Below are 23,007 nucleotides of genomic sequence, written 5' to 3' on the forward strand. Positions count from 1 at the left end.
GTGGGTTTGAATGATAGGAGTCAAAGATAACACCAAGTTTATGTGCTTATGAGACAGCAAGGATGGTGATGCTGTTTACAGTGGTGGGCAAGTAACAGAGAGGACAGGATTTGGATGGGAAGATAAGGAGTTCTGTTTTTGGACATGTTAAGTTCGAGGTGATGGGAAGACATCCAATTTGAGATGTTTTGAAGGCAGGAGGAGATGCCAGACCAGAGAGAGGGAGATTTGGGTATCATCCGCATAGGGGTGGTAGTTGAAACTATGGGAACGAATGAGTACTCCCAAGAAGTGGGTGTAGATGGAGAATAGAAGGGGGCCCAGAACTGAACCCTGAAGGACCCCCACAGTTAGGGGGTGGGAGGCAGAGGAAGAGCTCACGAAGGAAACTGAGAATGAACAGCCAGAGAGATAAGGGGAGAACCAGGAGAGGACAGAGTCAGTGAAGCCATGGTTGGATATCATTTCCAGAGGAAAGGGGGGGTCCACAGTGTCGAAGGCAGCTCAGAGGTCAAGGAGGAGTAGGGTGGAGTAGAGGCCGTTGGATTTGCAAGAAGGAGATCATTGGTGACTTTTGAGAGGGCGGTTTCTGTGGAGTGAAGGGGTTGGAAGCCAGATTGGAGCGGGTCAAAGAGAGAATTGGAAGGGAGGAATTTGAGTCAGTGGGTGTAGACAACTAGCTCAAGGAGTTTGGAGAAGAATGGTAGAAGGGAGGTGGGGTGATAACTGGAGGGAGCCATGGGGTCAAGGGAGGGTTTTTTTAAAATAGGGGAGTCATGGGTGTGTTTGAAAGCAGTGGGGAAGAAGTCATTGGAGAGTGAACAGTTGAAGATGGCTGTTAGGAAAGAAAGAAGGGGGGGGTGAGAGTTCTGATAAGGTGTGAAAGAATGGGGTTGGAAAGGTCACAGATCCAAGTGCATAAATGACACAGAAGGGAGAGTGAGCCGGGAAAAAGCGGGCTTAATCAGCGAAGTCCTTTTCAGGGATGTGTTACCTTATAGATGATTTAGCAGCTCTATTTAGGCTATTCTGAAGGAGGTAGAGGCTAGAGATGAGGAAATAAATTAGAAGGTTGTCATTAATAATCCAGCTGGGAGGCTCTGGGGCTATTTCCAAGATGGTGGCTCTGAAGATGGAGAGGAAGGGGACCAATTCTGAAATATGGTAGAGGAAGAACTGGTAGGATGTAGAGACCAACCAAGTATGAGAGGTAAAAGGTAGAGAGGAGTCACAAGATTGTGAGCTGCTGAATTTGAAGACAGCGGTGTTGGTGACATTGATGGGAAAAATTAGGAGGAAGGGATTTGAAGGAAGATGAGGAGTTCAGGTGTTAGTGGTTTTTTATGACATGTTTAAATTGCAGTGTGGGTGGGTCATCTGTGCTGTGAAGGCTTGAGGAAATAGAAAAGTGTAAAGCAGGTGAGAGACAGGATTGGGGAGTTAAATTTGAGAGTCATTCTCATAGAGATGGTGGTGGAAGCTGGGAGCGAATGAGCCTGCTAAAACAACATTCCACGTGGGATAAGAATCCAGACAGAGCCTTGCTGGACAACCACCATAAAAATATGGGGAGAAGAAGTGAAATACCTAGTCAAGCAATCTCAGAAGGATCTGAGAGGGTAGGAAGAGAACCAAAAGAGTGTTAGTAAAACCAAGGCCAGTGAGAGTTTCTGGAGGAAGAAGTTGGCAACAGTGTCAGACCTTTTAGAGGTTAAGGGGAATTAGGTTAGAATAGAATCCATTACATTTAGCCAAAAGTAGGTCTTCGTAGCATTCAGAGTGAAATAGGTGATATTTTGATTAAAGGGGATCAAGAGGAGTGGGATGGTGATTCGAGGTTTTTATTTGGGTGATTATTCATAATCAGCTGGTTAATAGATCATCTCACGTGGATTGTTGAAACCTAAAATACAAAATTCAATCCCTGTTAAGATGTTCATAATTTTATTTGTAGTCATTGCTTTAAAGGTCTACTTTTACCAAAATAAAAGCAGCTACTGGTTCTTTAATATACAACATTTCATATATATCTAGTTGGTGTCAACCTGTTACTGGCCAGTTACAGCTAATAAAAATTTAGTATTTACATATATTGACTGTAGGAATCATGTTATGGTTTTTTTTTTTCAGCAATGTTTATTGATCACCTGCTTTGAGCAGACACTCGAAATGATTGCTTTGGGGAATTAAAAAGGAGAAAGACAAAAAAGCTCTTGCCCACAAAAAAAAAATTGTTGCTTTAGTTATCCAAATAATTGCCGCAGTTCTCTGCTTCCTCTCCTGGGAGAGACATGTCCCTAGTATGACAGACTTTATATAATAACTAATTGTGACTTTTTTTTACTGAGTAATAAGAGCAGTAAAAGACCTCCACCTCTTAGTATACCAGTTGGCTATTATTATTATTTTTTTTGGTAAGAAGAGATTGAGAAGTTGAGCTTTTCCAACTTTGGATATCTATTTTCTTAATTTTGGCAAAGTAAAAAGACATTGCTCTAAACTATTTTCTAGGAATTTAAAAAATAACATTTCAGTTCAAATCAAGTCACATGCTTTTAGCTAAATTAATCAAATCTCTCACCTCCTGAGGTTTGTCCTACAGAGTTTTTAGGTCTAACCAAATTTTTTTCCTCTAGAATGTTTAAAAATATCGGTTTTCTCTTTCAGTCACAAATCAAGAGTTAAAGGTTACCTTAGATTGAAAATGACTTATTTGCCTAAAACCAATGGATCTGAAGAAGAAAATACAGAACAGGCTGAAGAGTTAGAGGTGAGAAGTTTTAAATATTTCAAATTGATGAATGTAGTTTTTGCTCTTCCTCTGAAATTTAATGCAAAAATAACTCTAGTAAATGCTTTTTAATGTTTGTAATAGAAATAAACTGAAAGATTAACATGTTTACCCCAAGCAGATGCAGTTTTCACTTTAAGGTAGAGTTCTGTGCTACAAAATAAATTTTTAAAAATCGGGATGAAGGAATGCTAATGGTTAGAGGAAAGAGTTATGAAATGAAGCTATCTGCTGTTCTCAATTAAAAAAATCTGAAACTGCTCCTAGCTTTTCATTAAATTAAGCAAAGAGTAAAATTTCACATCTCTGAGAATCAGTTTTCTAATGTGAGTTGAGTGGCTTTTGCAAAATTGTGCACTGTTTGAAAGGCTTATCATTCCCTGTCTTCCACCTTTCCAGACTTCTGGGAGAGTTAAAAAAATATGTATTTAAAAAAAAATCTTGTTTTCTCTGACTCTCAGTGATCTGATGTAAAATATGTAAAACTGCATTTAACCAGTGCCAAAGTAATTTTGTTCCTGTTCAGTGGCGTGTTTATTTTGGCAGCAGACAAAGAGGAAAGTTGGTTAATAGATTGGGTGTAGCTGTACATATCCAAGTACGTGAAACTACACCACAGGCATTTATACAAAACTTAATTTCATATGCAAGAAATGCCACATGGCCCCTCTCTCCTCTGTATTAAGATTTGGGGGTTCTACTTTTATCCTTCAGGTGATGACTAAAAATTGACTGGTTAACCCTAACCTCAAGGAACTGTTATTTTAGTCCTTCAACTGTATTCGTTGGAAATAATCTAAGTAAGAAAATAGTTGAGCAAAGAACTGTCAGTCTCCTGGAAACCCTGCTTTTAATTTTTCCAATGCCTTTTACTCAGTGATGGCTAGTTTCACATGTAACAGATTGAGAGACCAAACCATTTCTTTCTTTGCCTTGTTGTACTTATCTACTTAGTATTAGTATTTTATGGTACTTAGCTTAGTATTTTATGGTATAACCCCTTCTCCTATAATGAGTTGTGTCCTTGTGAAACCTCATATTAATGAAAAGTCATGCTGTAGGTAGTTTTCACCTGTTCCTATACCTCATGCATAAGCAGTTTCTTCCATTATTTGGGGAACTGAGCCCCCACAGGCTCATCGTTTTGAAAGAACGTCCCTTAATTTCCTAACAATGTTGTAGTAGAACTGAATGTTATTCACAGTGGACAGGTCATTCCTTCCTCTGAGCTGCATCACAAAGTGAAGATCACATTCCAGCATTTAGAATGCCTGACCTCTGACCCTGAGAGCGGAGACCTTTCCTTCGCAGGCCAAATACTAATATCTATCCTCAAGCTCTTCCTGGAGAACTCTTATCTCTGAAGGTGTTTTCTGGTAGAGAAAGAAGGTATGTAAGTGCTTCCTCTGTGCCAGGCTCTGTACTAAGCACTGGGGTATTCATTCAGTTGTATTAACTGAGCCTTTACTATGTGCAAAGCACTGCACTAAGGAATGTACTTACTATTGGAATGTACAATTCGGCAATAGATAGAGATAATCCCTGCCTAATGACAGGCTCACAGTAGATACAAGCTAATCAGGTTGGACACATAGTCTCTGTCCCACATAGGGCTCACCGTCTTAATCCCCATTTTACAGATGAGGGAACTGAAGCATAGAGAAGTTAAGTGACTAACCAAGGTCACAAAGCAGATAAGTGGCAGAGCTGGGATTAGAACCCAGGTCCTTCTGACCCCCAGGCCCGTGATCTATCCACTAGGAATTGGAGACTGAGGGACAACTGCCAGACGTAGAGAATCCCGTGGTGGTTCCCATTAAAAAAGCTATAGGAGTCCTAGACTTGGTCTGGTCTCCATCCACCTGCTGTAGAGCCATTTGAGGGGCATCCCGGCGGTGGATGGATCAATTCTCCAGCTTTCCTTTACAGAGAGAACCTGGGCAGATGAAAGCTGCCCTATTCAAGCTCTTTAGGTACTCCCCATTCACTGCTGCAGGGCTCTGTGTGGACCTCTTCTTTCTCCACAGTCCATCTTGCCCCCTTTTCCCCGTGTTCTCTTCCACTTGTCAGGTCCCATAAAGATCACTTAAAAAGCCAACCAAATATTAAGGGAATTAAATGCCTCACTCCCCAGCACTTTTGGTATCCTGTAATTTTGAGCAAAGGAGGCCTTGTAGAACGCAAAGCTCCCAGAAGCTCTACTGTGAAGAAAGAGGACTGTTTAGCTAACTTTTAAAGTTACTTCTCAGAGGACTTAATTAACTTATAACCTGCTCCCAGGTTCTCCTCCACAGACATTTTGTCACAGGTACCTTATTCATAGTTCATTCATCGGGGGTAGAACCACTTTACTTCATTCTGTGGTCTGACATCCCTCAGAAGGCACGTTGTCATTTCAGTGGATGAAACCATAAAGAAGTGTATGTAGTTATGAAAAGCCCTCCGAAGCGTAGCACAAACATGTGCCGCTCCTTCATCCCCTCTGCGGCTAGCGACCGTAACGGCTTTTAGCCAGTTCCTTTGCCTCTGGTTTGCAGCTGCTTACGCAGTGCTACGCTGCAGAAAAGCAAAGTACTTGCAGTTTTTAAAAGATTAGAAAGTAGTACTGTGTAATTTTACATTCCCCTCAAGAGCAAATCGAGTTTGTTTTCAAGAAGACCAGTCATGGTAGTTTTGAGCTTTACAAAACTCATATGTTTACGGTTAGTTGAGGACTGCAAGATCCGCACCAAACTCTGTAGTATCGTAATCATTTGTAAGGCTCTTTTCGGTAGCACTCTTAACCAGCGGTTAAATTAGAATCAGTGCGTTGAAATGGTGGGGGAACACGCAGTTAAAATTTATATAATACATCTGAATTTCTAGGAAATACCATTTAGCTTTTCATTTTTATTTTTTTTTGAAAAGAATTCTTAACTAAAAGTGAAGATTATAATAGTCCCGAACTGTAAATGTATCAACTCTGCTGCTTTGGACTTGGTAGAAAGACCAAAAATACAGTTCCTTCCAAAAAATCATGCCCTTTTCTATCTTCATCTGTTAAAGCCATCAAACACTTCAAAAATACACCTTCAAAAAAGAAGTTAGGCCTGAAGCATTTTATATTGCGTCAGTACCATTCACCGAATCAAAATAGATACGAGCCCAACTTCCTGACCAGAGCCACGGCGAAGTAAGATGAGTGGCGGTGGGATTACGGGACACGGAAACCAACTGACAAGGAGACAAGAACGGCAATTGAATAGCCCTGCGACTCAGTCCATCTCTCGGAGCAGAGCAGTCTATCAGTAATCCAATGCCAGAGCCGTGCTAGAGGTTGAGTAAAGGTTTCTTCAGTGCACAGAGGCAAAGGGTTGGTGTGAAATTGCCAGGAGCAGGAGCAGATATATGCCACCCATTGTGCTATAAGCATGGGGAGGTGGGGGTTGTTTCCATTTTTTATGATTCAGAGGGTAACGCGGCTTTGTTATGTTTTAACTGATACGGAAACAGTAGGAAGCAGCGAGAAGCAGCGTGGCCTAGTGGCAAGAGCGCGGGCTTGGGAGTCAGAGGATGTGGGTTCTAATCCCCGCTCTTCCACTTGTCTGCTTTGTGATCTTGGGCAAGTCACTTAGCTTCTCTGTGCCTCAGTTACCTCGTCTGGAAAATGGGGATTCATTCGGAGATCAACCTGATTACCTTGCATCTACCCCAGCCCTTAAAACAGCGCTTGGCACATAGTAAGCGCTTAACAAATACCATCATTATTATCGCCACAGTTATTGCCATCATTAGTATCGTTATTATTTCTAGTAAAAGCAGGCACTCAATTTGTCCCTGTGGTCAATAAACTTAAATGTACGGAGAGTGTGGCGGTACAGTGGGAATCAAGTCTCTTCAGAGCCGAGTTTTTGCTTTTGTTGAGTTGTTATGGTTTAAAAATACTTCATGTGGTGTGTGTTGTAGTTGAAAAGCTACTTAAATGTTTTTATAAATTCATTTCTACCATTTGAACCAGGAATTGTAAATTCAGACCAGTTTTTATGCCAAGATACACATTACCCTATATTCTTCGCAGAAAAGCCGCAGAGAGAAATGGAGTTTGCTTTGAATTCAGTCATTCCAGTTCCCCGGGATTTTTTTTTCTTTCCATCTTTTATTATAACTTGCAGTTGCCTGATGTACTTTACTATAATTTCTTTCTCCTTTTATAACTGATTTCCTTGAGTCACTCAAAAGATTGGAAAGTGACTTTTTGTTCCGTTCCATTCTGTCAAATATGTGCAGAATAACATTTGCTGTCTGCTTAAACTGTTCACCATAGTGAGTCTGTTTTATTTTAAAAGGTCAGCACTTAGAGGCATTAATGGCCTCTTTAAAGTAGGAATTAATGAACCAGCACTATCAGTTTGAAAGAAAAAGCACCCCAAACCCAGGCTTAATAAACTGGTTTTGAATCCAGTTCATTTTTATAACCTGATTAATATTAATACTTGGGAGTATTTCAGTAGCCCTCTCTTTCCCCTCTCCCCTCTATTTCTCCCTTGTCCCTTCCCAAAAGAATCTTCAGTGGCATGTGTTGACTCCCAAATGGATACATAGCATGGCTTTTGCTTAAGAACGCATGTTTTATAGCGCCGAGAAGCATGGAAACTTTTTCCTTTAATACTGCAAGCTTCCTGGATTGTCTCCATAGGCTTACAAGACCAATTCTCCCCCTCCCGAGTGGAGGGAATTGGGAGAGGCTGATCGGGCTCACCGTTAAGCAGTCTTTACCTGTCAGAGGTCTTGCTTGCATTCTATTTTCTCCTTCTGAAAACTGCAATGTAGCTGAACTCTTTTTTGATTTGTTTTTTTTTTTAATTCCATTGGATTCTGCCATCTCAATGAATCAAGGCCAACAGCCTTAGACACTCTTAGTAATTTTAGGAGTTGGTTTTTAGAAACTTGAAGTGCTCCGAAATTTGGTATCAATACATGCCAATCCAAACTACTGATAATTTGTACAGTAATTCTTAATATTGGCAAATTACTGATCTAGAAATCTTCTAGGGCTTACCAGTGAACTACCTGATTCAGTGAGTGATTCCTGGGGCTGAATAAGCTTAAGAAGAAGAAGCATGGCCTCAGGGATAGAACGCGGGCCTGGGAGTCGGGAAGATCTAGGTTCTAATCCTGGCTCAACAACTGATCTGCTGTGTGACCTTGGGTTTGTGACCTTCTCTGTGCCTCAGTTACCTCATCTTTAAAATGGGGATTAATAATAATAATAATAATGTATTTGATAAGCGCTTACCATGTGCCAAGCACTGGGATAGATACATGGTAATCAGGTTGTCCCACATGGGGCTCACGGTCTTAATCCCCATTTTACAGATGAGGTAGCTGAGGCACAGAGAAGGTAAGTGACTTGGCCAAAGTCGCACAGCTGACAAGTGGCAGAGTCGGGATTAAGTCTCTGAGCCCAGTGCGGAACGTGGACCGTGTCCAAACTGATTACCAAGTGCTTATTAGCAGGGCCTGTCATATATAATAAGTGCTTAAATACCATTAATAAAACCCACAACACCTATTTTTATATTTCACCTAAACATTTAAGAGGTAAAGTCTGTAAAACAAATAAAGCTTCACTCTTTAACCATTTAAATTACTGTGGTTTTCAGCCTGGCTGGATTATATTGGACCAACCTGATGCGGCTTGCCATTTGCAGCAACAACAGGAATCTTCTCCTCTACCTCCAGGCTGGGAAGAAAGACAAGACGTTCTGGGAAGGACCTATTACGTAAATCATGAGTCTAGAAGAACTCAGTGGAAAAGACCAACACCCCAGTATGTGCTGTTTGAAATTTTGTCGTCAAACACTCAATCTAATTGAATGAGAATGGGGGGTTAAGGCGGGTTGTTTACCACCAAGATGTAAATAGTCTGCCAGGGCTTGAGATCTTCACTTTTAGAGTTGTTGGTTTTTTTATTGTGGAGGTTAGTAATGGCTAAATTTCTACAAGCGTTCCTTGGATGCGACCCAGTTGGTTTCTCCATCTGTTTATTGTTTTATTGACTAGGTTATTACTACTGCATTAGTTTACACTGTGATTCTTTGAATCCTAAAACCGACTCTCAAAGAAGCCCCTCTCAGTTTGTAGCTGTTGTCTTTTAAATACTTCAGTGCAAAAAAAAAAATGCATCTCTACTGCTCCGAGGTTTTTGAGTTAACAGTTCAAATGTGCATGCCTTTGTATTTCTAGGCCATATTTTAAAATTCTAATAAAAATCAAATGATGTGAGTCGACAGCTACCCTTAATGAATATCATTTTTAGACCCTGGACTTTCTGATCAACCTAAACATAATAATAATAATAATAATGACATTGGTATTTATTAAGCGCTTACTATGTGCAGAGCACTGTTCTAAGCGCTGGGGTAGATACAGGGTAATCAGGTTGTCCCACGTGAGGCTCACAGTCTTAATCCCCATTTTACAGATAAGGTCACTGAGACACAGAGAAGTTAAGTGACTTGCCCACAGTCACACAGCTGACAAGTGGCAGGGCCGGGATTCGAACCCGTGATCGCTTACTCCCAAGCCCGTGCTCTTTCCACTGAGCCACGCTGCCTCTCTGAACATAACCTTTGTCTGGCTGAACAAAGAGGTCAGGAATTGAGTGAACTCTGAAACTCATTAGCCTCTCCCCATCGATGAGAGTTTTTTCTGTTACTAATACCCTTTGCCTCTAACTACAAGTGTTCCTTGTGGTTCCCAGGGTCATACGTGGTCATCCCATTATTCGTATTGATTTTTAAAAATATCACGTGGGACATTTCACAGTCCCGTCCTACCCCAGTAGAATCTTCAAGCAACTGTTTGGTGTGAGATCAGCAGGTTCAGTCTGCAGCGGTGAAGGCAATTGCGAGGGGGGAGGGTGGGAGGATGGACAGGCTGGGATTGGACGGGGTGTCAGTGGGAGTTGTGGAAGGCCAGCGAGGTGGCCGTAAGAAGTGGGAAAAACCACCTTTATTATCAATTCCACCTTTATTATCAATTATCAATTTATTATCAATTCCACTTTTATTATCAATGGTATTTATTGAGCACCTAGAACATGCAGAGCATCATACTAAGCCCTTTCTTGGTGGACATATTCTTTTCCCTTATCGAGCTGCTGCGGTGCAGTGTTACTCCAAATGACCCCATTACTATAACAAGTTACAGACAGGCCTTTTAGGCAGCTGCTACTCCTTCCTTCATTCAGTCGAATTTAGTGAGCGCTTAATGCGCACAGAACACTGTAGGAAGAGCTTGGGAGAGTACAATACAACAATAAACAGACACGTTCCCTGACCATAATGAGCGTACAGACTAGAGAGTGGGACAGACACTAATATAAATAAATGTTACACGTGGGGATTCAACACAACTCTATACCCTCACCATCCCAACTTTGGATTTTGACATTTTTTTCCCTTCCGTTGGCCAGAACCTATGAGTCTATTTATCTAGAATTTTCAGTGAAACGTTGTTGACCATCTTTTCTATTGGAACATGCAGGAGGTGACACTTATATTTTCTTTTCAGGGATAGCATTACCGAAGCAGAGAGTGGTAACATTCAGCTTCAAGCACAGCATGCATTCACCACCCGGCGTCAGATATCTGACGAAACAGAAATTTTAGAAAATAGAGAGTCTCCAGAGGTAGTGTGTTTTTCTCTCTCTCTCTCTAAATATATATAATATTTGTGTGTGTGTGTGTGTGTGTGTGTATGTGTGTGAATGTAAAAAGAAAAAAATCTAAGTTTTGGTAGGAACAGTTTTCATGCTATCTGAAGTAATCTGTCCGTTAGGTAAGTGGATTAGAATATTTTTAGCTTAAGACATTCTGTTTGTTTTAGAGCTGGGATATTATAACAGAAGATGAAGCTACAATGTACAGCCACCAGAATATTCAGTCACCTCCAACCCCAAGTAACTTTGATATTCAGAGTCACCTTGCAGAAGAGTTGAATGCCCGACTCACTACCGTTGGAAATACAGCCACGAGCCGGCAAGCATCCAGTTCTGTAAGATAGCCTTAGACTGCTTTAAAACAGTTTTGCAAAAATGAAGAGTATATCCATTTAGATTCAGTTTTTTTTTGCAGTTATCTTTGATTTAACGGCATGGGAGAACCGCCGTGAAACTTCTCCACTGCTGCTTTAGAAGCAGTAGTCTGATATACGTATTGTTTGAGTCTTTTATTTGCTCTCACGCACACCCCCCTTTTCAGTTTCCATTTTTTTATTTTCCCTTTTATAAAAGTTTCTATGTAACCAACATAAACTCAACTTAGTTTTTCCACAAGAACAGAAGTAATATCCGATTGAATCTTACTGCTGGTCCGTTCTCTTTATTACTCTGTCTCCAAAAGAAGTTCCTAAGTATGTTTGGAGGAAAGTATTTGCCCTGTGTGGTTTAGATTAGATTTGGCACCTTATAATCCAGGATGGATCTTTGGGTATTTTGGGCCTGAATGACTTCTTGTTGGATTCAAGTCCATTTGCTTATCCATTGTGCAGAGGTACCTCCTTTTATCGGCCTTCACCAAGTGACCTGTGGTTCTGGGCATCGTTGGATTTGGTGAACAGCAGTTCCCATTTCTTCAACATTTTTTAGACTTCAAATACCCCTCCCGTCCGCTTCCATCTTTATAGACTGTGGATAGTGATCACAACTGCACATGTTATTTATAGAGGGGTAAATCCGGGCCTTTAGCTTTCAACAGGCCTCTGAATGATGCCTGGCATTTTCCTAACCTTTTTGGCCATTACTGCACACTGAGACGATGATGGTTTTTCTAATTGATCCATTCAGTAAGTAATAATTGCTTTTTGTAGAGTGTTTTTTTGTTTTTTTTCCAGAGTGTTTTCTCCTTATCTGATTCCTTTCCTCACAGCATCTCAGTGAGGAAGGGAGATACCATCTTATTTGAATTTGAGTCAGCATGTTTTAGAAACAATAGAAAGGATAGATTCTACAGAGGAAATGTCATAACAAGAAAGGAAGCCCAACTCCTTCGTTCTTATGAGATTACACAAAAACTACTTAGGAAATGGCTTTTCTTTGTTTTGCTTTGTCACAGAGTTGAATTTTGGGTGTATTTGGACATGTACCATAGGTCATGATTTAATCCTGAACCTTTCACAAAATGAGTAAAACCAAGCCATAATTTTTTTTCATGAGGAAGATTATTGATTTATAAACTTTCAAAATTACCATCTTATTTTTTTTTCTGTTTTATTTCAAGCATCATTCCAGCAGAAGGGACAACGTACAAACCTATACAGTTGAAGAACAGCCTGCCCTTCCTGTGGTAAGTTTCAGCCTCTCCCCTCAAACACGGTTTAAAACCCTAAAAATCCCTATTTTTCATTTTGCTTATTACCAGAGTCCTGAGGTTCTGTGCTTTTTACTAGATTGTTGTTGTAGTATTTATTGAGCACCTAATGAATTCATTCAGTTGTGGAAAGTTGAGCAGAAGCACCATATATATCCCTTGCCCACAAGGAGTATTCATTCAGGGGAGAACCAGAGAAATATTCATGAACAATTGAATCAAAATAAGTAAAATTATTATGAATAATAATAATGGTATTTAAGTGCTTACATGTTCCAGGTACTGTAGTAAGCACTGGGGGCGGGCAGATCCAAGCAAATTGGGTTGGATACAGTCCCTGTCCTACATGGGGCTCCCAGGCTCATTCTCCATTTTACAGATGAGGTAACTGAGGCCCAGAGAAGTGAAATGACTTGCTCAAGGCCACACAACAGATAAGTGGGGGAGCTGGGATTAGAATCCATTTAGAACCCCTTACCCGCTGGCTCTCAGGCCCGTTGCCTAGTGGAAAGAGCACAGGCCTAGGAGGCAGAGGACCTGTGTTCTAATGCCGACTTCACCACTTGTTCACTGTGTAACCTTCAGCAAGTCACTTCACTTCTCTGAGCCTCAGTTACCTCATCTGTAAAATGTGGATTAAGACTGTGAACCCCATGTTGGGCAGGGACTGTGTCCAGCCCGAATATCTAGTATCTACCCTAGCACGTAGTAGAGTACCTGGCACATAGTAAGCCCATTTGTTAAGTGTTGTTATTATTATTATTGTTATTTTGAGAAGTTTAGAATTTCACTTTTTTCATTAAGATCACCATTACACATTAGAATGTTACTACTGTGAAAGCCACTGTTTGATATTTTGTAGTCTATATATTTTCTCCCTTTACTATTTTACTTTAGCTTTTGCCTACTTCATCTGGATTACCACCAGGTTGGGAAGAAAAGCAAGATGATAAAGGGAGGTCGTACTATATCGATCACAATTCCAGAACTACTACTTGGATGAAGCCTGCTATCCAGGTATTTTATAACCCTTTTTGTATGAAATTAAATAACCTAAGTAGAGCGGCACAAGCAAAATCGCTTTTCCTATTTTTAATTGTTTGACTTTGGAACTGAAGTAGCGCCTCAGTTCTTCTATGAAAAGGCACAAATGTCCAAATCTGTAGTCTACTTAGAACGTGTGCTTGGCACATAGTAAGCGCTTAACAAATAACATTATTATTATTACTCGTAAAAGCAGTGTGAACTTGGAGAAAATAAAAGTTGTTTTTTCAAACTAGAAAGGTGAATGGAGATCTGCTATATATATAGTCTAAGTCTTAGGAATGCATACATTTACACGGTCCATATATTTGAGTGAGCAAAAGTTTACCTTTTTTATTTTGATACGTTTCTAAACACTAAAGCATTACCATTGGCTCCTAACAATTCTTCTGAATGTATTAATAAAAGTCTGTTTTTCAGATCTTTGACTTTTTTTTTTTTTTTTTTGGCTGAGATGATTGAAATCTCAATAATTGTCTTTCCTAGGATAGTTGTACTGTCCAGAACAAATTTTGGTTTTGACTCTAAACTGAAGAAATATTTCCTTTGTGTGTAATTTGAAGAAGGGATGGCTACTGGATTTAGCCCATAATATAATTTATTAAAAATCGAGGCAATTGTCCACGTGATTCAGGATCGGCATTCTTGTTAAAAATTTAATGATTATGAAATAAAAATGTTTGATTAAATATGTTTTCATATTCCTGAAGGGCCCCTGAAATGATTTGAGGCTCTTTTTCTGTTTGTTTACACGTTTGTACATTCTGTTTCTGAGCTTGAAATACTTGGGCACTTCCTGTCTGTTGCTCTATCTAAGTGTACAGGATATGTCGATGGTAAAATGATATCTGGCAAAGTGAAGTGCTATGGGTTGCACTTGGATACTGGTAATGCCATTTAAAAATTGTTCCAGCTCATTTGAGAATGAGTCTTCAATACAGGATTCAGAATTTGGAACTCTTCATGAGTGATCAGGCTGATCCAGAAAATTGGAAAAAGTGTACAAAGAGGAAAATTGGAGGATATCCCCATAGTATTTTTAATCTTCTGTTTTTTGGAAATCCTTATTTCTGATATTCCTAACCAAATAGTTTTTCAGGCCTAGACACAGGACTGTACCTAGCCCTGGAAAAGTTCTGTAATTTGATGGTTATGCACCTAATTCCTTGCAACACTAGTCCAGGGAGGTTGCTTTCCCTATTAGAAGGCAAAGTAGTGAGACTGAAAACAACCCTCTAAAATCAAACAAAAATCAGTAAGTGATATGCCCTTATTTATGTGAAACTAGGCCTGGCACTTTCACAGTTTCATAAAATAGACACAGACTTGCCCTGCCCCTTAAAAGCTTGCATTTAGCTAAAAAGGATAAATTGTCAGCATTTGGGCTTGGTCGAGTGCCCTTTTGGTTCACAGACGACGCCCAGCTTGCAATTTGCTGGGAGGACTGAGTCCTCAGTCGGTCAGGAACAAAAACAGGACCTGGAATCAAGGGAGAGGTGGGAAAAAATGGGGAAATAGCATCGGGAAAAAGAGGGAGGCAGGAGGGACTGGGGCTGAGAGCCTGAATCCCTCAGGAAACGTAGAGAAAAAAAAGCAGCAGAGCCGGTCCCTGGCGAATCAATCAGTGGTATTTTTGTGCAGAGCACGCTTACTATGTGCAGAGCACTTGAGAGAGTACAACACAGTAGTATAACAGACGCATTCCCTGCCCACAACGAGCTTTCCGTCTAGAGAAGCACTTCACACCATAAGCACTCAAATGTCGGGGAAGGGCGTGTTATGAGAATTACAGCTCAACTAGTGAGAGAAGATCAGGAGAAACGGAGATCACAAGGGTAACAATGCCTTGGCACAGCCTGGGTCTTTCTGCTATTATAAAAAAGACACGCTGACCTAGATGTGCATGGAATCGAGGACGTAAATGTAATATAGAGGTAGATAATTTAGCTCGTATGATAAGGACAATTATTAAATACTTATTCTGAGTATTTTATATGTCCTATAGATATTCTTAACATGTATTGACAGTCTTAAATATTAGTATCATTTTATACTCTAGTGCTTTGTTTTTATGCCTATTGATAAACTGCTGTGATTCTCCATTAGAGTCCCGAGTTCTCAAAGTCAGAGCTGCTCTTCCCTTGGGCTCCAACTTAGCGCAGTGTCGCCGTCGGTACCGGGGACTGGTTCAGTTTCACTTATTTTGAACTCAAGTGCAATTTCATTTTATGTCGTCCTTCTATTAGTGTAGCTAGAGATTGGAAGGAAAAGGAATGGAGAAGAAGAGGTGTTGGGAGATAGAGGAAAATAAAGAGAGAGCAAGAAGATTCATTCATTCATTCAATAGTATTTATTGAGCGCTTACTATGTGCAGAGCACTGTACTAAGCGCTTGGAATGTACAAATCAGCCACAGATACAGTCCCTGCCCACTGATGGGCTTACAGTCTAATCAGATGAGGTTAGATCTCAGATGAGATCTATTGAGATCTCAGAAAATGTAGATGTTCAATTTCGAAACAAGGGCAAGACACCACATCTCTCTTTCAGTCTCTCTCTCTCTCTCATTGGCACGTAATTTCCCAGTTTAGAAGCAGGTTGGTTAGTTTCTGTAACAATCAGGATGTCACTGGGAACCTATTAAGTACGAAGAATAGGAGATCTAATTGTGACTGCAGGAAAATGATTAAATAAATGAATGAACGAATCCGTGAGTGTAAATGTTGTACAATTCCAACACCTTGCCCATGAGAATATGGTAGAGTGTTGGTAGGGTGTATTTTCTGGCCCCTGCCATCTGGGTGGAGCATTTTCGAGCACACCAGGAGCACTGTCAAAGGGAACTGCCGTTTTCTCCCCCCAGCAATCGATTGGTCTGTGGCCTCCTGTACTTGATCGGATTTTAGGGACGGGCGGACAGGTGTTATTTTTGCAGTGATGGTGTGTTCTGAACTCTCAACAGTCTCTTGCCAGTCTCAGTGACTGGCAGAGTGCAGATTGAGAGGGTGGCAAGGACAGAAGGGTGCTGTCTAGTCATGGAGCAGAATATGTCTGAACATTCTGCAACAGAAATCTGTGTGCCCTCCCACATTTCATAAGCCACTGCCCAATAGAGCACTGAGGATGGTTCTAGTTCGGGTTTTAATAAGGATGATGAAAACCAGGGGGAAGAAATCAATCACTGGTATTTATTGAACTCAGAGCATGGGCATAGAAGTCAGAAAGTCATGGGTTCTAATCCTGCCCCTTGTCCGCTGTGTGACCTTGAGCAAGTCATTTCACTTCTCTGTGCCTCAGTTACCTCATCTTTAAAGTGGGGATTAAGACTCTGAGCCCCACGCGGGACAGGGATTGTATCCAACCTAATTTGCTTATATCCACCCCAGGATTTAGTACATTGCCTGGCACATAGTAAGTGCTTAATAAATACCATTATTAATATTAATTATTAGTATTATTACTGGGTGCCAAGCATGTACTAAGTGCTTGGGAAAGTACAATACATCAGAGTTGGTAGATGCAATTCTTACCCACAAAAAGCTTACAGTCTAGAGGTGGAGAGGCTCATTAAAATATATTAAGGATAGGGGAAATAGTTTGCATCTTCCCATTTTTAGTAGAGTTTGTTTTATTGTTATTTTATTTTTATTTATTTTTTAATGTGGGCCAGTCACTACACTGACCAGTTGTTTTACTTACCTCATGTGGAGTAGGGAGACCCTGCCCCTCGGAGGAATAAGTAACAAAACCCTCTCACAATCTAAAGCAATGAATAACAACTGCCTGTCTGCTGTGTGCCTTTGGTCAAGTCACTTAACTTCTCTGTGCCTCAGTTACCTCAACTGTAAAATGGGGATTAAGACCGTGAGAGCCCCAGATAGGATGTGGACTCTGTCCAGGCTGATTAGCTTGAATCTACCCCGGCCCTCAGAAAAATGCCTGCCACATAGCAAGCGCTTAACAAATACCATAAAAAAAAAATGAGCTGGATGAAACGGATCTGTAAAACAGCGGGTATATAGTAATAATAATTATGGTATTTGTTTAAGCGCTTACTATGTGCAGAGCATTGCTATTGTTCTTGTCTGTCCATTTCCCCCGATTAGACTGTAAACCCGTCAAAGGGCAGGGACTGTCTCTATCTGTTACCGATTTGTCCATTCCAAGCGCTTAATACAGTGTTCGGCACATAGTAGGTGTTCAATAAATACTGTTGAATGAATGAATGAGCGCTGGGGTAGATACAGGGTAATCAGATTGTCCCACGTGGGGCTCACATTTTTTAATCCCCATTTTTACAGATGAGGTAACCGAGGCACAGAGAAGTTAAGTGAGTTGCCCAACGTCACACAGCAGACAAGCGGCGGAGCCGGGATTAGAACCCACGACCTCCGACTCCCAAACCCGGGCTTTTTCCACTAAGCCACGCTGCTTCTCTATCTGAAGCAAGCTTGGCACATTTATGATGGTTCCAAGGTGCTTTTATTCCAGTAGTGGAGATACTATCATTAGACGGTCCTGTTTACGCCTGGGCAGGTTTGGAAGGCTCAGAAACTACCCATTGACTCCTAAGACCAACCCCTGCTAACCAGGAAGCTCTCCAAAAGAGGTTGTGCCCGGCGACCAGGAGCTAATCTTCATCAGTTCTCCAATTTCAACAAATGTTGCAATATCCACCCCAAATCTGGCTGGTTCACATGTTGTAAAGCCTGTTCTTTTTAAGTTCATCGTCTGCAGTCGCCTGATGAAACTCGTTTTGTTTTGGGTGCGGGGTGGGTGGTTGTTTTTTTTTTTTTTGTTTATTTTTAAATGTCTGACCCCCTCTAGGCTGTAAGCTTGTCATGGGCGGGGAATGTGCCGGCTAATACTGTTGTTTTGTACTTCCCCCAAGCACTTACGATAAGTATGGTTGATAGATCATTCATTCATTCATTCAATAGTATTTAGTAATAATAATAATAATGTTGCTATTTGTTAAGCGCTTGCTACGTGCAGAGCACTGTTCTAAGCGCTGGGGTAGATACAGGGGAATGAGGTTATCCCACGTGAGGCTCACAGTCTTCATCCCCATTTTACAGATGAGGTCACTGAGGCACAGAGAAGTTAAGTGACATGCCCAAAGTCACACAGCTGACAAGGGGCAGAGTCGGGATTCAAGCCCATGACCTCTGACTCCCAAGCCCGGGCTCTTTCCACTGAGCCACGCTGCTTCTCTAGTGAAGTGAAGTGATACGAAGGCCTCCAAGAGGCCTTCCCAGACTAAGCCCCATCTTTCCTCATCTCCCGCTTCCTTCTACTTCGCCTTGACTTGCTCCCTTTGCTCTTTCCCCGCCCCTCAATCCCAGCCCCACAGCACTTCTTTTATTTATTTGTATTAATGTCTGTCTCCCCTTGCTCTAGACTGTGAGCTCGTTGTGAACAGGGAATGTGTCTGTTTATTGCTGTATTGTACTCTCTCAAGTGCTTAGTACAGTGCTCTGCACACGGGAAGCGCTCAATAAATACGATTGAATGAACCCGGGTACTTGTTCGTTGGCTACTTCTGTATGTCTCCACACTGCCTGCTTCCATTTTGGACACGGGTGGTGCAAATAAGCCAGCGTGTGGGTGGGTAGGTTTCTTTTTCTGAGGCCAGAATAAGTATATAAACTTTCATAGAGGGCACTGAACCAACATAAAATAATTATTTTGATCACTACCAGTCTGGATTAGATTCAAGTCAGTGACCTAAAAGCAAAAGGGTCCATATACCTGTGAAGTCTTTCTTTAAAGTTTCCTAAGAAAAGAACAGATTATACAGCAGTGGGGTAGCATGCTTAGGTTAGTTGTTTTTGAGAATCGCAAGACAGTTGTGTGGAATTCTGAGCATATTTTTAGTAGATTTTATTGTCTTAGCGTTTATTTCATCGCGGGAGGAATCTGAGAACGTTCTGGCTCGGCTGCAGGGATTATTTTTATTAGTCGTGCCCGCTCTCCCCAGTCATATTGCGAAGCACAAGGCTATTGGCCTGATGCCTTTACTACCCAAGAAGTGTAAATAATGGTTCAGATAAGTATGCCCCGGAGAGTCTTTAATGGACTTAATGTAGGGGAGGCCTTTTGCTTATGACCTAATTAGTTAGTAGGCTCTCCTATTACTGAATCCATATTTGTGTTCTGAGAAGAATCAACATGGTGTGCAATTTTCTGTAGAAACCATTATGCAACAGACCCCTTATGCTGTCGTTACAAATGATTATGTAGGTATTTTTAATCATAATCTGTAACAAATTCTATGTAATGGAAATTTATGGCTCTAGGTTATCTGAGGATGTCCAGCGTCCCAGGTAATACAAAACTGCAGGATCGCGTGACCTTCCTCAAGATGTCAGTTCCTTGCCAGAGTCATTTAATTACGCGTGGTAGCTTTTAAATTAAGAAACTTTCCTTCCGACGGATCCCGTATAGAGTCTTCAGTCTTTGCTACCTTGAGAAATGGTTATGAAACTAGAAGTCATTGAGGAGGATGAAGAGAAAAGGAAAATGAGGTGCAGAAAAAACACAGCCAGAGAAAAATGTCAGCAAAAGAGCAAATGAATGTTCCTACTTTAACTACCTGGGCATGCTGTTCTTAAAATAGGTTACATATGTATGTAGCCTTCTCTTGACTTCTATATCTCGAATGGTGGTATAGAATCTCTCAACATTTCATATGAAAAATGGGGCGGTTTTGTTATTTCTTGCGAATTGACAAACGTCGCTGACTTTTTCCAATTTAATGCCCTATAGGCCACTTTGGAGGCGGGTCAGCCGTCTTCAAGCCAAAGCTCTTCCTTGAGCCATCAACCTCAAACCGCAGCTACCGATCCATCCCAACACTCCTTACATCAGCAGCCGGAACTCCAACAGGGATTTCTTCCCAAAGGCTGGGAAGTTCGACATGCTCCAAATGGCAGGCCTTTCTTTATTGATCACAACACCAAAACGACCACCTGGGTAATTTTAATTCTTTCCATCGGTCAGGTGCCTGTTTTCTCCCAGGTTTATTTTTAAGCCAGTTTTCTTAAATGCTGAATAGCGATTATATTTTAAAGGTCTACTTCTCGGGTTAAAAAATTATGGTACTTGTTAAGCGCTTACTAAGTGCCAAGCAGTGAGGTAGATAGAAGTTAATCAAGTTGGACACAGTCCCTGTCCCACATCGGGCTCACACTCTTAATCCCTATTTTTTACAGAAGAAGTACCTGAGGCAGAGAGACGTTACGTGACTTGCCCAAGGTCACGCAGCAGACAAGTGGTGGAGCTAGGATTAGAACCCATGGCTTTGCGACTCCTAGGCCCGGGCTCTACCCACTACACCGTGCTGTGTGACTTGAGCCTGTTTCCCAGCTCCACCACTTGCCTGCTGTGTGACCTTGGGCAAGTCGCTTCTCTGTGCCTGTTTCCTCATTTGTAAAGTGGGGATTCGATATCTGTTCTCCCTCCGACTTAAACTGTGAGCCCCGTGTGGGACAGGGACTGTCTGACCTAATTACCTTTTATCTAGTCCAGTGCTTAGAACAGTGCTTGACACACAGTAAATGCTTAATAAATACCATTAAAAAAAGAAACAAGTGCACAGCCTGAATATCTCGCCGTCGACCCCCTAAATTTTAACAGCTAATAATCTCCTCTAGATGTGTGCAGAGCACTGTACTAAGCACTTAGGAGAGGACAATATAACAATACAGAGACATATTTTTTGCCCACAGTGAGCTTACAGCCTAGAGGACTGTGCAAATGTAGAGAATGTGTAAAATGAGGGACAGTCAAGGAAGAAAATGGCAGCGCACCCTAGACCTACATTATGTAGCAATGTATCACAACCATTTGCAGAAGAAATGACTGTATTTTAAACATTTTAGCGATGAAAATCACATACCACCCTGAATGATTGGGAATTCTGAATTAGCAAAGTCCAAATGAGGCGTTAGTGTCGGTTCAAGACCCGGGAGAAATGGCTGGCTTCTATTTTTGGCCCCTTCTCAGAAGATTCCCCTTCCTCCCAGACATTTACTTGTAGAAGAAAATTCTTTTAGACAGTGTAGCCTTTCCCTGAGAAGAAAAGCCAAAGCCTCCAGAGAGTATGTGAGTTGTATGTGGCAGTAAAACAGATCTCTTTCTAAAGAATTTGGTGTTCTTCACTCTTGTTTTGTAGATGTGCAGACATGAAAGGAGGGACTCTTATATAGCACTAAGCATGGTTCTCATTGTGTTTAAGTATGTTCTTTTGTTTTGTTTTGCTACTGGATGACTACACATAAAAGGAAGATCCAAGATTGAAAATTCCAGCTCACCTGAGAAGAAAGACATCACTCGATCCTATTGATTTAGGACCTTTACCTGTAAGTTTCCGTGGGAGTTGGAGATTTAACCTAGTGTAGAAAACATTTTAGGTTTTGGAGACAGCACCTTAATAGCTTGCAGGTGTTTTTTAATCAACATCGAATTTGATTCCTACTTCCTGATCTAAAAATGTACCTTCTCAACTCGGATGAGTTAAATAAAGATTGAAATTCATTTTTTCACGCTGGAGCCCAAACCGTTAATGAAATTACACTCTGTTTTACAGCCAGGTTGGGAAGAAAGGACTCATACCGACGGAAGACTCTTCTACATAAATCACAGTACGTGCAATGCGACCTTCGATTCCTTACTATACGTCTTGTAATATTGAATTTTGGCAAGGAAAGGAAAGAGCGTACATTTTTTTCCCCCCCAGATATCAAGAGAACACAATGGGAAGATCCTCGATTGCAAAACGTAGCAATAACGGGACCGGTAAGTGACTCTTTACACCAGTTAATAACTGTAGTATTTATTAAGCGCTTACTCTGTGGCAAGTACTGTCCCTCCACATTGTAAGCTCGTTGTGATCAGGGAACATGTCTGCTAATTCTGTTATAGTGTACTCTCCCAAGGGCTTAGCACAGTACTCTGCACATAGTAAGCGCTCAATAAATACCTTTGATGGATTGAAGCACTGTTCTAAGTGCCGGAGAAGATGCAAGATAATCAGGTCAGACCCAGTTCCTGTCCCACACAGGGCTCACAAATCTAAGTAGGAAGGAAAACAGGTATTGAATTATCTTTCGACAAATAGAAACATTAGCTCTGTGTAGCTATAAGTAAAGTTTTTCCAAGTGGTTCTTCCTACTTTTAATTCTTAATACCCAAAACTATCATTTTCTAATCATTTTAAATGATAGTATTTAAGCACGTATGTGCCGAGCACGGTACTGAACACTGGGGTAGATGCAAGATAATCAAGTTGGGCACAGCCCAGTTCCACGTGGGGCTCACAGTCTAAGGTGGAGGGAGAACCGGTATTTAATCCCCATTTTACAGATGAGAAAACTAAGGCACAGAGAAATTAAGCGTCTTGCCCACTTCCATTAGGCAAGTGGTACAGGCAGGATTAGAAACCAGATCCTAATAGAAACCTCAGGCCTATGCTGTCTTCATCTGGTCAAGCTACTTAATAACAGTAATAGTGACAGTGGCATTTAAGCACTTACTCTGTCGAGCACTGTAATAATTTTTTTGCAAATTAGGTAGGTTGGACACAGTCCATCCCACACAGGGCTCACATTCTAAAAAGGTGGGAGATCAGATTTTGAATCCCCATTTAACGACTGAGGAAGCTGAGGCTCAAAGAAGTGAAACGGCTTGCCCAAGGTCAAATAGCGGCTGGGCCGGGATTAGAACCCAGGTCCGCTGACTGCCAGGCTCACGCCCTTTCCACCAGACTGTGCTTTGTTGCATATTTTCCAGTTTAGTTTTTACTTATTTCAAATGTTTACAT

General features: G+C 41.2%; 1 protein-coding gene across 5 annotated transcripts in view; it reads left to right on the plus strand.

Annotated features, from left to right (window-relative positions):
• NEDD4 (NEDD4 E3 ubiquitin protein ligase) overlaps positions 1-23,007 on the plus strand; it is a 118,701-nt gene that overhangs the window by 76,503 nt on the left and 19,191 nt on the right. For 4 of the 5 annotated variants that reach the window (XM_029070543.2, XM_029070541.2, XM_007669246.3 and 1 more), the window contains 10 exons: positions 2,668-2,770; positions 8,434-8,600; positions 10,346-10,463; positions 10,661-10,828; positions 12,052-12,117; positions 13,039-13,158; positions 19,953-20,159; positions 21,470-21,547; positions 21,775-21,829; positions 21,925-21,983. In XM_029070543.2, the coding sequence (XP_028926376.1) occupies positions 2,668-2,770; positions 8,434-8,600; positions 10,346-10,463; positions 10,661-10,828; positions 12,052-12,117; positions 13,039-13,158; positions 19,953-20,159; positions 21,470-21,547; positions 21,775-21,829; positions 21,925-21,983 (1,141 nt within the window). The remainder of the gene's footprint in view (positions 1-2,667; positions 2,771-8,433; positions 8,601-10,345; positions 10,464-10,660; positions 10,829-12,051; positions 12,118-13,038; positions 13,159-19,952; positions 20,160-21,469; positions 21,548-21,774; positions 21,830-21,924; positions 21,984-23,007) is intronic. The other variant, XM_029070542.2, reaches the window with a different exon arrangement.

The sequence above is a fragment of the Ornithorhynchus anatinus genome, chromosome 8 (assembly GCF_004115215.2).
Source record: "Ornithorhynchus anatinus isolate Pmale09 chromosome 8, mOrnAna1.pri.v4, whole genome shotgun sequence".
Lineage (NCBI taxonomy): Eukaryota > Metazoa > Chordata > Mammalia > Monotremata > Ornithorhynchidae > Ornithorhynchus > Ornithorhynchus anatinus.